The following is a 13202-nucleotide window of genomic DNA, read 5'->3' as shown; positions in this document are numbered from 1 at the left end:
ACAAGTTATGAACCCTAGCCCTCTTCACACCTTCTGTGTAAGTGCAGCTGTAGAGATCATAGCAACCAGGATACTTTGGAAATGCTCTATGAGAAAAATAGATGAGCAGAAGAGTCCCAGAATGAAATGATCAGCAAGAATATTTAGCAAGAGTGTTGACTCTTTCACTAAAAGTGAGGTGAAAAGAATAGACCTACAACTGTTTTTCTAAAACACGTAGTGTTTGTTCTAGTGTCATGCTGTGTTTGTGATTGTTGCATGGTTGGTTGAAGCAGAAGTGATAATCCATCAGTGAGTGAGGAGGAGGCATGGAGGAATTTATGGAAATGGGCCATGACAAGCATCCCCAGGTCTTCCTTCTACTGAGTGATAGAAGTTACCTGTAATACAGAGGATTGGAACTAGGCTCTAATAAGCCAGAATAGGTGCAGTGACACAGATAAGTGTTTCCTCAGGGAGAGGAAATGCTACATGATTTTTCTTAATTGTATTTTTTTGTTTTTAGTGTGAGGTTAGCTGTCTTTCATCCTGTAGAATAGCAAGAAATCAGTGAAGTAATGCTCTAAACCAGAGGGCGATACTAGAGTGAGAAAGGTGAGCTTCCATCCTCCTTGCTCCAAGATGCCTGCTGAGGCTGTGATTTCATTATTATTTTTTGTACTCAAAGCGTTCAGCTATGGAGACGATTGTAACCGCTTTATGAAATATTTTTCCAGTGTTAACCTGAATAGTCCTTATATCCCTGGTGACAATCTGAATGTTGACTTTGTCCTTTCACTGCATATTCTCCATGTAACAATCATGCTTATCGCTTTATGAAAGTGTCAAAGCAAGTTCTCCCACAAGAGCAATTTATTCAAAGTATTTCTAACAAAACAAAACAAAACAAAAAAAGTTTGGAAAGTTCTCAGAAGTACATATTTTGCTGCCACTGTAAAGCTAATCATTTTGGGTTTTTGTTTCTGTTGTTTATGTATTTATTTTGGGCATCTTTAGAAGGTGCAGCCTTGAGGTAAAGCTAAGCTTAGCTTAAGAGAAAAGCTTAGAAGTAGGGGAGCATTTCCTGAACTCTTCCACCTCTCAGAGCCTGTTAATGGTAAGAAGAAGAGTGGAGTAAAAATAAAGAATTGAAATAGGAGGATGGTGGAGAGTAGGAAGGTGAAACATGATGTTCTGTCCCTGAGCCCCTGAAACCCACTGTTGCAGGTTGTGTACAAATTCAGCTCCTGAGCAACCCAAAAACTTGACAACTCTGCACTGGTAGAGCTACTATGGGACAAGTTGCTGGTGAAACTAATACTCTACTTCACCTATCCCAAGTGACACAGAAAGCTAGTTGAACTTTAAGGACACATGTGAGGATAGTTGTCTTCACAGTGTCTTGTGTTTTATCAAAAAGATAAAAAAGAATTTTGAATACATGCTACCAACAAAATATGCTATTAATTTTATCTTATACATTTTCTTTATTTCAGGGAGTATTTCTTCTTCCACTCATTTGCTACACAACTAAAAAGAAGGTTGAATTAGTCACATGAACCTTTGCAGGGTAATATTTGCCAATTCAGTTTAGACTTCTCTTGCAGCAATCAAATGGGCTGGACAAAATATTCTTTAATTTAAAATGGACTTCAAACCATAGAAAGACTGTCTTCTCCTAACATTCTTCAAGTGGACTTGAAGACAAATGACAGACTAAATAAACAGACAGCATGGGCATCACTTGAATGTCTGGTACATTTCCTATAAAACAAAGTATCTCAAAGCCTTTTTTTTGTACTTTTAATTCAATCATAGAATCAAAGAATGGCCTGAGTTGAAAAGGACCACAATGATCATCTAGTTTCAACCCCCCTGCTACGTGTAGGGTCTCCAACAACCAGACCAGGCTGCCCAGAGCCGCATCCAGCCTGGCCTTGGATGCTTCCAGGGATGGGGCATCCACAACCTTCTTGGGCAACCTGTTCCAGTCTGTCAATTGTGGCAAGGGCATATAAAAAAAAAATTCTGAAAATGTTTGGTTGTGTGCTGTGTCTGAGTAAAGAGGGAGAGGAACTCTCACCTTTCAAAGGTTTTGCCCTGCTCTGAGACTGGTGTGGTCTGCTGGGAGGACGGCAGAGCCATGTTGTTGAATGAAAAAGAAACAAATTTCTGCTAAGGACAAGAACTCAGTGAGGAGTTTAGAGAACTGAGGCAGAAAATGACCTCGAATTATACACTGAGGCTACAGCTGTGAATGATCCAACCAGGCTGATCTAAAGAAGTGGAAATGACTGACAAAAGTTACAAGCACTCCCTGTCACAGAAGACTGAATTTGGTTTGTTCTGTCTGCTGTTTCTATAGAGTATTTTTAAACTGCTCTGTTTGTTTGAACTGTGAAGCTTCATTTCTCTCCTGCTTCCCTGAATAAACCTGTCTGTAATTTTCTGTATTGTTGCTTGAACATAGTGCTCTATCACTTAAGGTTTTTTTTTTAAACATACTTCATACAGAATGGTTCGAAATTAAAAGTAAAAAAAACTCAATAATTTACAGAAAAATTTAAGGCTAACGAATAGGATCAGCCACTTCGGTGAAGTCAACCTTTTTGGTAACTAAAGGTGACTTTATCTTTTATATAGTTTATTGGGCTAATTTCAAGCCAATGGAGTAGTGTGCGCAGTGTTTTGATATATTATACAAGGGGAATGGAGGTTACAAAATGATCATAATCTAAATTGGACTCTAGTTATTTAGGTATTTTTAGCTGATTGTGTACCAGCTTTGTAGAAATCTCAGTAATAGTTTTAATCAGAGGTAATCCTTCAACAAACAAAATATAGCCTCAACAATTAAAAACAAACAAAGCAACAAAAAAATTTTGGAGGAATTAGAGAAAATATTATGAATGGATCCAGAAAAAAACAACAATAGCTATGAAGCCAGAAGCAAATGAAATAATAAGCAAATTTAGTCTTATGGTGCTCGTGCATTTTCTGACAGGTAGTAGTAAGAACCTGGAAAGCATCATGCAGGAAATTTTTATATGTCTTCCAAGAATAAGGCTCTTGACACTGTTCTTGTTACTGTTGTTAGAATTGTGAAAATACAGAAAATGAGAAGGCTGCAGCAGAAGCAACAAAGGCATACCGTACTGTTATCTACAGCCATCCAAATAGATCATCTAACTGTGACAGCCAATTAAATAGTATTTTCCATGATTAACCTGCAGCTAAAATGAAACATTTTGGTAGGAGAAAAGCTTCATTTAGTGCCGACATATGTTAGCTCCTCTTTTGACTGAGAAAACAATTGACGACTTGGTTGAAAACAAAGTATTTTTCTCTGTGACTACAGGTACCTCAAACCACAACATTTTCAAGATGTTTCCAATCATTAACAATTCCGGCACAGTTGGAGGGCAAATAATTTACTGCTGGCTTGATTTTTAAGGGGCTAATTAAACCATGCTAAAAATATTTGAAAATGTGAAAAAAAATGATAAAAACAAATAGACTGAACCCCAACTGTGTGTCAGTATTTGTGGCTGGTAATACTGCTGTTGTTTTTGGGTTATGTCACCTTGTGATCCTTGTAGACAAATCAGTAGAAAGAAAGAAAGAAAAATTGTCTCTAGCTTACTGCTCTGTTCACCACAAAGCCAGAAAAACATACTCTAAATCATCGCATGATTTGGAAAAAAACTCAGACTCTCTTTCTAATTATCTCATTAAGTCATCTTTCTCAACAAAAGTTTCAGACTGAGAGCTTATAAAGGACAGAAGGAGCACTTGAAAGGACAGAAATGCTCTTCATGAAATGATTGCTTGTATACAGTAAAGGTGAAAGGATCGTGTTTTCTTGATTTTAGAGGTTACTTATGGAAGTTAAATGAGTGTTGTTAAAATCCTATGTTCAAATCCCATTTTCAAAGATAATCTTGTTGAGTGATAGAGATTTTCATGCCAACATACATTGATTTCAGATTGTACTGAATGTCTCTAAATAAGAGGAAAATTTGAAATTTCTTTAAAATTTCTTGAAAACTTAAGTATTCTTAAAAGGTCTAAAGTTGTGTACGTAGCGATTTGGCTGAGTATTTCTGTGTATCACTAGTTTTTTATTGGGAACTATTGTTATATTCTAGTTTCACCTTCTTGCTCTTCCAATTTCTTTAATGTACATTGTGAACACAGCACAGAAAAGAAAATGTTTTCTGTACAGTTGGACAGTTTGTGAAACTCTGCTTCAAACATATTCCATTTTTATGAAGTTTGTAAGTGTAAGAAATTTAAATTACACATGTAATGTGCTCTACAAATCTACTTTTGATAAGCCAAACATAATGAAATCTATTAAAGCTGATAATGTCTTTTTCTGTCAATGCTTTTAAGTTTATAACTGACTTCTGCATCAGAGAAATTTTCTTATTTCAGAAATAAATAAGAAATAAGATTTCCATAAAATTTTCCTTCATGTTAACATGTAGGTCCATTTTTCTCTATAGAGTTGTCTCTTACTTCTTTTCAAGGAGGATGTTTGTTCAGAAGTGTGGATCTAAGGAGCATACCTACAGTTAGTATATCCAGAGAAGTGTGAATACAACAGGAAAAATCTTGAGTCTGTTCTGGTGGTATGACAAAGTGCCTGCAAGACAAGAAAACATGGTGGCAGAACACTTTCCTGTATTTGAACCTGCTATCATTTTTTGAAGAATGCAATTTCACCTTTCTGCAGCTGAGGCTGAAAATGTTTATTTTAATTTCTTCTTGTGTACATTGTAATAACCAGAGATGGCTACAAAGGAAAAGAAAAAAAAAAAAAACACGGTAAAGAAAGAATCAGGATATTAGCAACAGTTCTGGTGTCTTAGTAGAACATAAAGAACATTATTAGAGCTTTAGGATGTAGCTTCAAATGAGGGATCTTTTCATTGAAACCTTGGTTACTCAGTGCAACCATTGACTTTCACGAACAACTTTCATTGAACATAGGCATTCATCTAAATAGCAGGTATTATATAGAAAAGGAAAAGCATTGTTTTGTATATTCTATCCTACCCTCTCTTGTTTTATTATTAAGTTGTGTGTGAGACCAACAAAGGAACCTTTGTTCTGTCAATTTCTGTTGGGCGCTATGTGTTTGAGATCACTGTACTAGCTTTGTGCAAAGCAGCATATAGAAGCTTTTGACTTCACTGAGAGTTGAGTATCTGTTTTCAGTGAAGATAAAGGTAATTTTTCTGAAGTGTGCATAGAGCTAGCTCCACTAGAAGTGAAGAACTGAGTTTCAACCTAGAAACTAGCCTCAGTCTCTTCCTTGTAGAGTGAATATATGAATATCATACCCCACTGTTTGCTCAGTTGAAAACTGAAGCAACTGCAAAGACTACTATAAAGAATGTACTCATCCAACATCTCCTAAAAAGGATTAATGGAGAGAATATAAAGGATGAAATTGAAATTCAGATATTAGATGGAAACATGCTTATTTTTATTGAAAAAAATTGTTTTGTAGGGGCAAAATTTTTGTTCATTCTGATTCAATGTTGTAAATACTTAAAAAAAATAGAGGTAAAGTGTTGAAAAAGTAAATGCTTTACTTTCAAACTTTCATTGGCTTTCCTTTTTAAAACATCACTTTGCTTTTCATGACCTGTGTTTTCAAAAAGTAAAGCATATTTTTAACAGTCTAACTCACTCAGAAGATCTGTGAATCTTTTAATTTGAGCTGTAACATTTTTATTACAGTGAACAAAGCTACAGTAGCTCCTTGAGGAGCTATTTGGAAGAAAGATCATTTCTGAGGTGTTCTAACTGCGATAATAAATGATGGAAAAGCAAAGTGGGAGCTAAACAATAGTGTTAGAGCAGCCCTGCTTCTAGGCTAACATAATCTATTTCTTAGACTGAGTACTGTATTTGGATGGAATCCACAGAGTGGTACCTGCACTGCTTCTGGTGCCCAATGTGCTCAGATCAGATCTAGCTGCAGTACCTTCTCAGGACACTTCTCAAGGGCTTTCTTTCCTTCAGAGGGAATATCCTAAATCCTACAATTCTAAATTCCATTAAATATGTACAATTTACCAGAAGGGAATTATGGCTTCTTCTATATTTAGTAAACATTTGACAGTCAAAATAAAGCATTCATATAAAATAACCTCAAATATGAATATTATGCAAAAGCTTGTCGTGTGAAAAGACAGCACCATCATTAGCCAGCTGTATACAAATGATCTTTGATTCTATAAATATTGATTCCCACATGTGAGCTAAGAAAAGCTGTTCTATTCACTCAGCATTTGGAGAAACCCACAGATATGTCTGGCGTATGCCTTTCTGTAGAAGCCGAGCGTGTCAAAGTAACTCCTGTCACTGGTTTTTCAAGGATAAATTGATAGAGAGTTCAGTGTAATAAAACAAGCTCAGAATTCTGGATACCGATAAAGATGTGCTCTGTATAGTATATTGCATCCTTTAGGTGTGTGAAGATATCTCATCTCATTGAGATGAAAGAAGAGTCTCTTCAGATTTAAATCTGTCAGCTTCACCGAGAAAATAAAGCTAATACAATGAAAAATAGCAGTGAGATAGGCTATGAAGAAAACTGGTCCTTAATTTCTTTGATGCCTTGGCTTTAATTCCTAAGGTGATCGATGGATAAATGCTAGCACCACTTCTTCACCTATTGATCATTTGCCATTTAGAGATGAGAGGCCCCGAGCATGTTTAGGACCAGGATTACAGTGTCAGTGAATTAGGTTTCCTGGTGTTTCAGCATCGACTCTGGAAGAATGGCCTGCCAAAAATGTAATAGAGCAGGGGAACCAGATGCTTTTAGCAAAAATGCTCTCCTCAGTTCAGACTATAGGTTCTTCTCTCTATAAATAATGTAGAATGCTGTTGGTGTAGTAGCATTTATTTTTACAATAGGGAATCTATTAAATGAGAAACCTGGGAAGTGAAAAATGAAAAAGCAATAAAAACAAGTTCAAGTGATTAAAAGTAAAGATGTACTAGAGAGCCTAAATTCCCCATCGTTTAGATCTACCAAGAGTGGACGTACCAGGTGACCTAAGGAGTTTACTTCCCCCAATCTACTCAGCCCTACGTTCACCTGCATGGCAGAGCACACACTTTGTGTCCTATGAGCAAATGCCATCCCTGTTCTGGATGCAGTCCCCCTGCAACACTGAGAGAGTCTTCTATGGCATGACCAGATGTTTCCACAGGATTCACAGGTAGAGCAATCTGGAAGCAGGACAAGGAACATAAGACAAGCAAATGCAAAAGTGAGCTTTCCTGGCTTCAGATCACCAGAGATAATGGTGCAAAAGCTGTTTTTAACACAGCTTATTCTATGGGGTATTAAATGCTTATATCAGTGTGTTTCTGTGTTCACCTATATAGCTTTGTCTGTACATCTGTCTGTATTTTAATTTCTGCATTGTTATACCTGGTGTGCTTACTTATAGTAACAAAACAGGAAATGGAGTGAGAGAAAGGATGAGATTAATGTAAACAATGCAATTAGTATACTCAGGGCAGAAAGTTAGTGACTGCACAGCTCTTGGCACTTGAAGTACGTGGGGTGTCTTTAATGAAAAAAACAATTTTGAATTCTGCTGTAAAAGTGTGGCTGAAGAGTTGGGAAGAAAGAGAATTATTAGTTTATTGAATTTGCCCACAAAACAAACTAACAAAAAAATTTGTTGCAAAAGTCAGGGGAACTTGCCATTCCTCAGTTTACTTGCGTTGTTCATTTTTCACATCTTTCATCGTTCTGACCTATGACAGAGATGTCTCTACAAATTGTATCTTGTAGTTGTCTTTTCAGATACAATGGAAAAGAATGTGCTAGTGCCAAAATTATTACTGCACAGGTTCAAAGTAAGGGAGGTGTTTAGCCTGTCTTCAGAAGTAACTAGAGAAAAAATAAATAGTAAGAGTAAGTCAATTTTTTCAGGGGGAAAAAAAAAGAAAGAAAACATAGCTCCATTGGTCTGAATGTATCCTGCTTCACATCCAGATAGACTTTATCAACGACCAAATATAGTGAGATGTATAGAATTGATTTCAATTTGCATATCATGCTTTCATTGCAGGAATATCAAATTGATATATTTTTTGCTCAGACGTGGACAGACAGCCGTCTTCGCTTCAACAGCACCATGAAAATACTGACTCTGAACAGCAACATGGTTGGTTTGATCTGGATCCCAGACACAATATTTCGGAACTCCAAGACAGCAGAAGCACACTGGATCACCACCCCAAACCAGCTCCTCCGGATATGGAATGACGGCAAGATCCTGTACACCCTAAGGTGAGCATTCAGCATGCTTCTTGCACTTCTGGATCTGGAGTAATTTCCTTGTTCTCCTCTGCTACTTGATTCCTGATGTTTACTTGACATTGCTTGACAAAGAGTGAAATATTCCAGTATAAGCACTGCAGAATTTAAGCAAAGTCTCATCTTTCTGAAAAAGAAACTGTGAGTCTAGTGAAACAAGTCTATCTAAATAGTGGAACTCAGGTTTTTATTTTAGGATTTTTAATAAAACTGGAGGCATGTAGTTCCATAAAACTTGCCAGAAACCTTTCTGATCAGAGCTAGGTGCAGAACCAGATAAAATATTTCCAGATTCATGATAATGTCAGTACTTGATTCTTCAAATAAGTCACACTGAAAGATAGTCTGTCACATCTCATCAAAGGGTGAATCGCTGGAGGAAAAGCTTTTAGAATTTTTCTTATCTTCATAATACCATCAACTACATGGTATTAGAAATAATGTATATATTTGCATAAAAAGAGCCTGTGGAAATAAAAATATGTTTATTTATTGAAGAGATGAATTACTCAGAAGGGAGTTCTACCATAAGCCAAACTCCACAGGGCAGTTTTTCAGGAACATGGCTTTCACGCTACATTTTCTGCACTGATTGTTCTCAGCATTGTGGTTGTTCTTCTGATTGCAGTTGAGCTCCAGTAGCAAGTCCTTCAGAAACAGTAGTGAATAAATTGAACAATTGGAAATGCTACTGACATTTTTAGTGCCTTTCCCTTCATAGGCTTGCTCCATGGTGACAGAGCTCTTTCTTATTTCTGTTGACAACTTTAATCACCTCTTCTCTTTTTTTTCTTTTTTCTTTTCTGTAGTTTTATTTCAGTTCTTCAGAGCATGTTGTGTCTCCTTAATATTTTTTAGATTTACAAACTTATGTAAAAAACTATTTATCATATGAGCTGCAAAATTTCCCTAAATCAGGTAAAAAAATGAATAATGTTTGACCAAATGGGTTGTCAGATTGGGTATTTTTTAAAGTGAGAAATTGTTAGAAAGATCATTGATCACTCTGTAATTAAGAAACAAGTAATCTGTCTGACTTTGATGACCGCACAGAATCAGCATGGCATGGAACCAATAACTGCATGCCTAGGTTTTGTGGTGTTTTGTTAAATATTCTGCATTCAGGAGAAGGTGCTATTTGTGTATAAGGCTAAGACAGGCTTCTTTCCTTTTTCTCCTCTTGCCTGCCTACTTTCAGATGTTATTCTTTCTGTAACACTCTGAATTTTATTCTACAATCAGTTTAAAAACAGAAGTTCCACATAAGTGGCCTTTTCCAGCAGAGAAGTGTTCTCTGGGCCACACTAAATCTCATATGCAATTTTTCCCAATACAGTTTGTTAGCTTTTGAATATTAAATAAAAATAGAAACAAACAAACAAACAAAGAAAAAAAAAAACAAAGCACCAAGAACTGAAAAGACCTGTCTCTCACACATGCATAACTTCTGGCATGATGTAACGTCTTTTTCCTGAAAAACACTCAACAATAAACTAGTCCTGAAAGCGATATGCTTGTGTAAATTCACTTTGCAGTGTTTAAGATTGAAGATCATCCAACAATCAGTTTTAAATCAAGTCCACACATAGTTTCCTTTGTGCTAGGATATCTTGTAAAAAAAGCTTTCTAGTGGGACTGTACACAGATCTTGTAGGTTTTTGAGAAGTATTCCAAAACAACTGAACAGATTTTAACTTCACACTGTAAGCAAATGAAGAGAAGATTCCCTATAAGATTCTTTATTAAATTTTAATTTTGTGGAATTACATACACACACATCAACTGTTTTGTTGCCAGCTGATTCCATCTCGTTTTGTTTAATGATTGTCTTAAGAAAAATATATGCACAGATTTCTTTAGATCAGAAAACTCTTAATCACATTTTTGACATTATTTATGTTTTTCGATAGTTGCCATTGTTTTGGATTCAGCCTAAGGAGCCTTTGGATGGTCTGCATTTTAGCTTTTCAGGCCTTATAGGTATCAAAGCTCTTGCATGACCACCTAAAGCTGCTCAGCCTCCTCCTCTGTTCATACTGCTGAGGTGCAGTGACAGACACCTGGTTTCTCTACAGGCTTACCATCAATGCTGAGTGCCAGCTGCAGCTGCATAATTTCCCAATGGATGAACACTCATGTCCACTGATATTCTCAAGCTGTAAGTACTGTTTTAACACTTCATTTCATTGTTGTTTGTGAGCAGCATGTAGAGGTATGAGATTATTTTTTATTTCTGACAGCTTTTTCTACCATTCTGCAACAGGAACAGGAAGCTTAGGTTTGCTTAAACATTCGGGATTTCTTTTCCTCCCTAGCATTCCTGGTAGAGAGATTTATGCCATGAAGTTATCTATGGATTTACTCTATTATTCTTTGCCAGAACCAGACTTAATCAGTTGATCCTACAGTCACACTTTCAACAAGAGCAGATATTCATTCCAGTCATTGCTATGTTAAGCTACAAAAGCATGTGACATGTAAATGAGAAGACAAATGGCAGTTTCCTTGTGTAAGCTTGGGGACCAGCTCAGTTATTTATGAACATCTGAGTTTATAGCAAGTAGTATGCTATTGCAATTTTTTTATAATCTAAATTAAGAGGTGTAGATATTGTAAATCCCATTTCACTTCTATTGCTTAGCATGTCTTTAGTCCTTAGAGTCCTTTAGTCTCACTATTGTACTGTATATAGCACTGGTATATTTCAAACTCAAGTAACGAACAAAACAAATACATTATAGAAATGGATGGAAAACGGAAGTCAAGTGAGTTTATCCTGAGATCTCATATTTCTGAAAGAGAAAGTTCTTTCCATGCCGATTCATTTGAAAAAGTTCAAGAGCTCAAAGGTACACCTGCACAGTTTTGTAATCCAAAGTTATGCAATAGAAATATTTTACAAACACTTTTTAAAGGGTCTCCACTAAAGTTTTTTTCCTTAGATAAACTGCAGGTTTCAGGATCTGTGTTGTCTGGAAATAAATGGAAATGTATTGTCTTTCTGTTTAGAAAAAAAGTATTTTCTTTGCCATCTCTTAAACAGCAATAGAAGGTTAGCACTGCCTAGTGTCTTTATGATAGGTGTAGTGCTTTGATAGAAGTGTATTAATTTCCTTTTATGAATAATATGCAAACAGTGACCCTTAGTTAGCATCTGGACCTGGATTTCACTGATCCAGGATGTATTCTTGCTCTTGTTTTTCCCCAGGAAAGCATTTACAGAAAATCTGCCAGTGTAAACATCATCCTTCCCCAAACCCATTATCACTGTTTTGCTGGTTTGTGTTCTACACTGATAAGTGAGCCTGGGTAAAAATACACAGTTGTGTGCTTAGTTTGGATGCGTGGAATGTATGCATACTCAACTGGGCAGGAGGCAAATAACTCCTGAATGAGCCTTCATACTAACAAATATTTGTCACTGATCTATGCATGCCTCAACTATGCCTAGTTACTGCATAAAGTTGCTCTTGCCTTATGGCAAACTACTGCTGATTTGTTGCAGTACTGGCAGGAGTCCCAGTCCAAAGATACTAATTAAGTCTACCACATAAAATTGATAGGTCCTGTGTTAGCAATATCCAAAGAAGGTGGACACTAATAGCGAAGGAAGCCACTTCAGACCTCCGTTAATAGCTAGGCAGTACTGAATGCTAGTAAGCTATGCTCCATGCTTTTCATTTGAAGAGATGGAGTATCAGTGCCAACTTCAGAAGGCTCAACTCCTTGGCAGTTTCAAATCACACCCTGATTTGAAGAGATTCCTCCTACAGATCAGAGCCCTTCTACCCCTGAAAACATACATGTGTTGTTGCCATCTAGGAGATGGAGATTACACGGGATCAAGCAGAATCTGAATGTGTCCCAGTTCTATGTGCATTCCTTAGTTTCTTGTCAGATGAAATAACATATGGAAGTATATAAAAATAATAGCATAGTTTTCTCAATCTTTTGGTCATGTTAATAACAAGAGTTTATTTTTTTAAGTTCATACTAAGTTTTGTTCCTTTCCTTGAATAAGTTTAGCACCACTATGGTTGTAGGACATCTGCAGTCTGAGCTTTTTTTTTTCTTTCCCTAAATCTGTTGTATTTTCAGAGTTATGTACATTCATAGCAGTCTCAAGATACATGGTATGCAGTGGGACTTATGAAGTGTATGCCTGAGTGAGTGCCTGAATGATTTATTACTGCCTGCTCTGACAAGTTTCTGAGCAGAGAAGTTTATTATGGATTCCAAGACACATGTCCTTGGATGAGATAGAAATGGTGCATAGCACTCCTTTCCCCTGCATCCCTTTTGTTCTTTCTCCTTCACACAGGCAAATATTTGCAGCTTCCACAGTAGGTAAGCACAAAAAATGTTTTGGAAAATATTTCCTGTGTGTCTACACAAACAAAAGCAAAGTTAACATCTGATTTTTTTTACCTTTTGAGTTTCTCTTGATGGTTCAGAAATGTGAAAAGCTAAACCCAGATTGTATCTAGAGAATTTTCTTCTAGTGCCAAATAATTCACTTCTTAACCCTTGCACTGTTCTGGGAACAGCTGGTATTCCTTAGGTAGGAATACAGAGCTCTATGTGGTCCATTTATCAGGATGAATAAGAAGAAAACAACGGTTTATCAACAAGAGACCATCTCAGTGTGCTGAGAGGGCTTACCAAAACCTATCTACCCCCTTCCTATTGAAAATCTTGTGAAAGAGAGTGATTTGGAACATACTTGCTATCCTACTCTGAAGTGATTTTTGAATGTATGTTTTGGCTACAACTAAGAAACACCACCTTAGAAGGAACACCTCTGGGATGGGCAATAATAATTTGGAGAGCATCTCTGCAGTAACAGCTGACCTCATCAGCCAGTCTT

General features: G+C 36.6%; 1 protein-coding gene across 1 annotated transcript in view; it reads left to right on the top strand.

The window, feature by feature from the left end:
• GABRG3 (gamma-aminobutyric acid type A receptor subunit gamma3) overlaps positions 1–13202 on the top strand; it is a 304040-nt gene that overhangs the window by 152764 nt on the left and 138074 nt on the right. Inside the window, exons 4-5 of the mRNA XM_031557588.2 lie at positions 8088–8308; positions 10411–10493. Of these exons, the coding sequence (XP_031413448.2) occupies positions 8088–8308; positions 10411–10493 (304 nt within the window). The remainder of the gene's footprint in view (positions 1–8087; positions 8309–10410; positions 10494–13202) is intronic.

Source organism: Meleagris gallopavo, chromosome 1 (assembly GCF_905368555.1).
Source record: "Meleagris gallopavo chromosome 1, MGAL_WU_HG_1.1, whole genome shotgun sequence".
Taxonomy (NCBI): Eukaryota; Metazoa; Chordata; class Aves; order Galliformes; family Phasianidae; genus Meleagris; species Meleagris gallopavo.
This window is presented reverse-complemented; position numbering and strand designations above follow the sequence as displayed.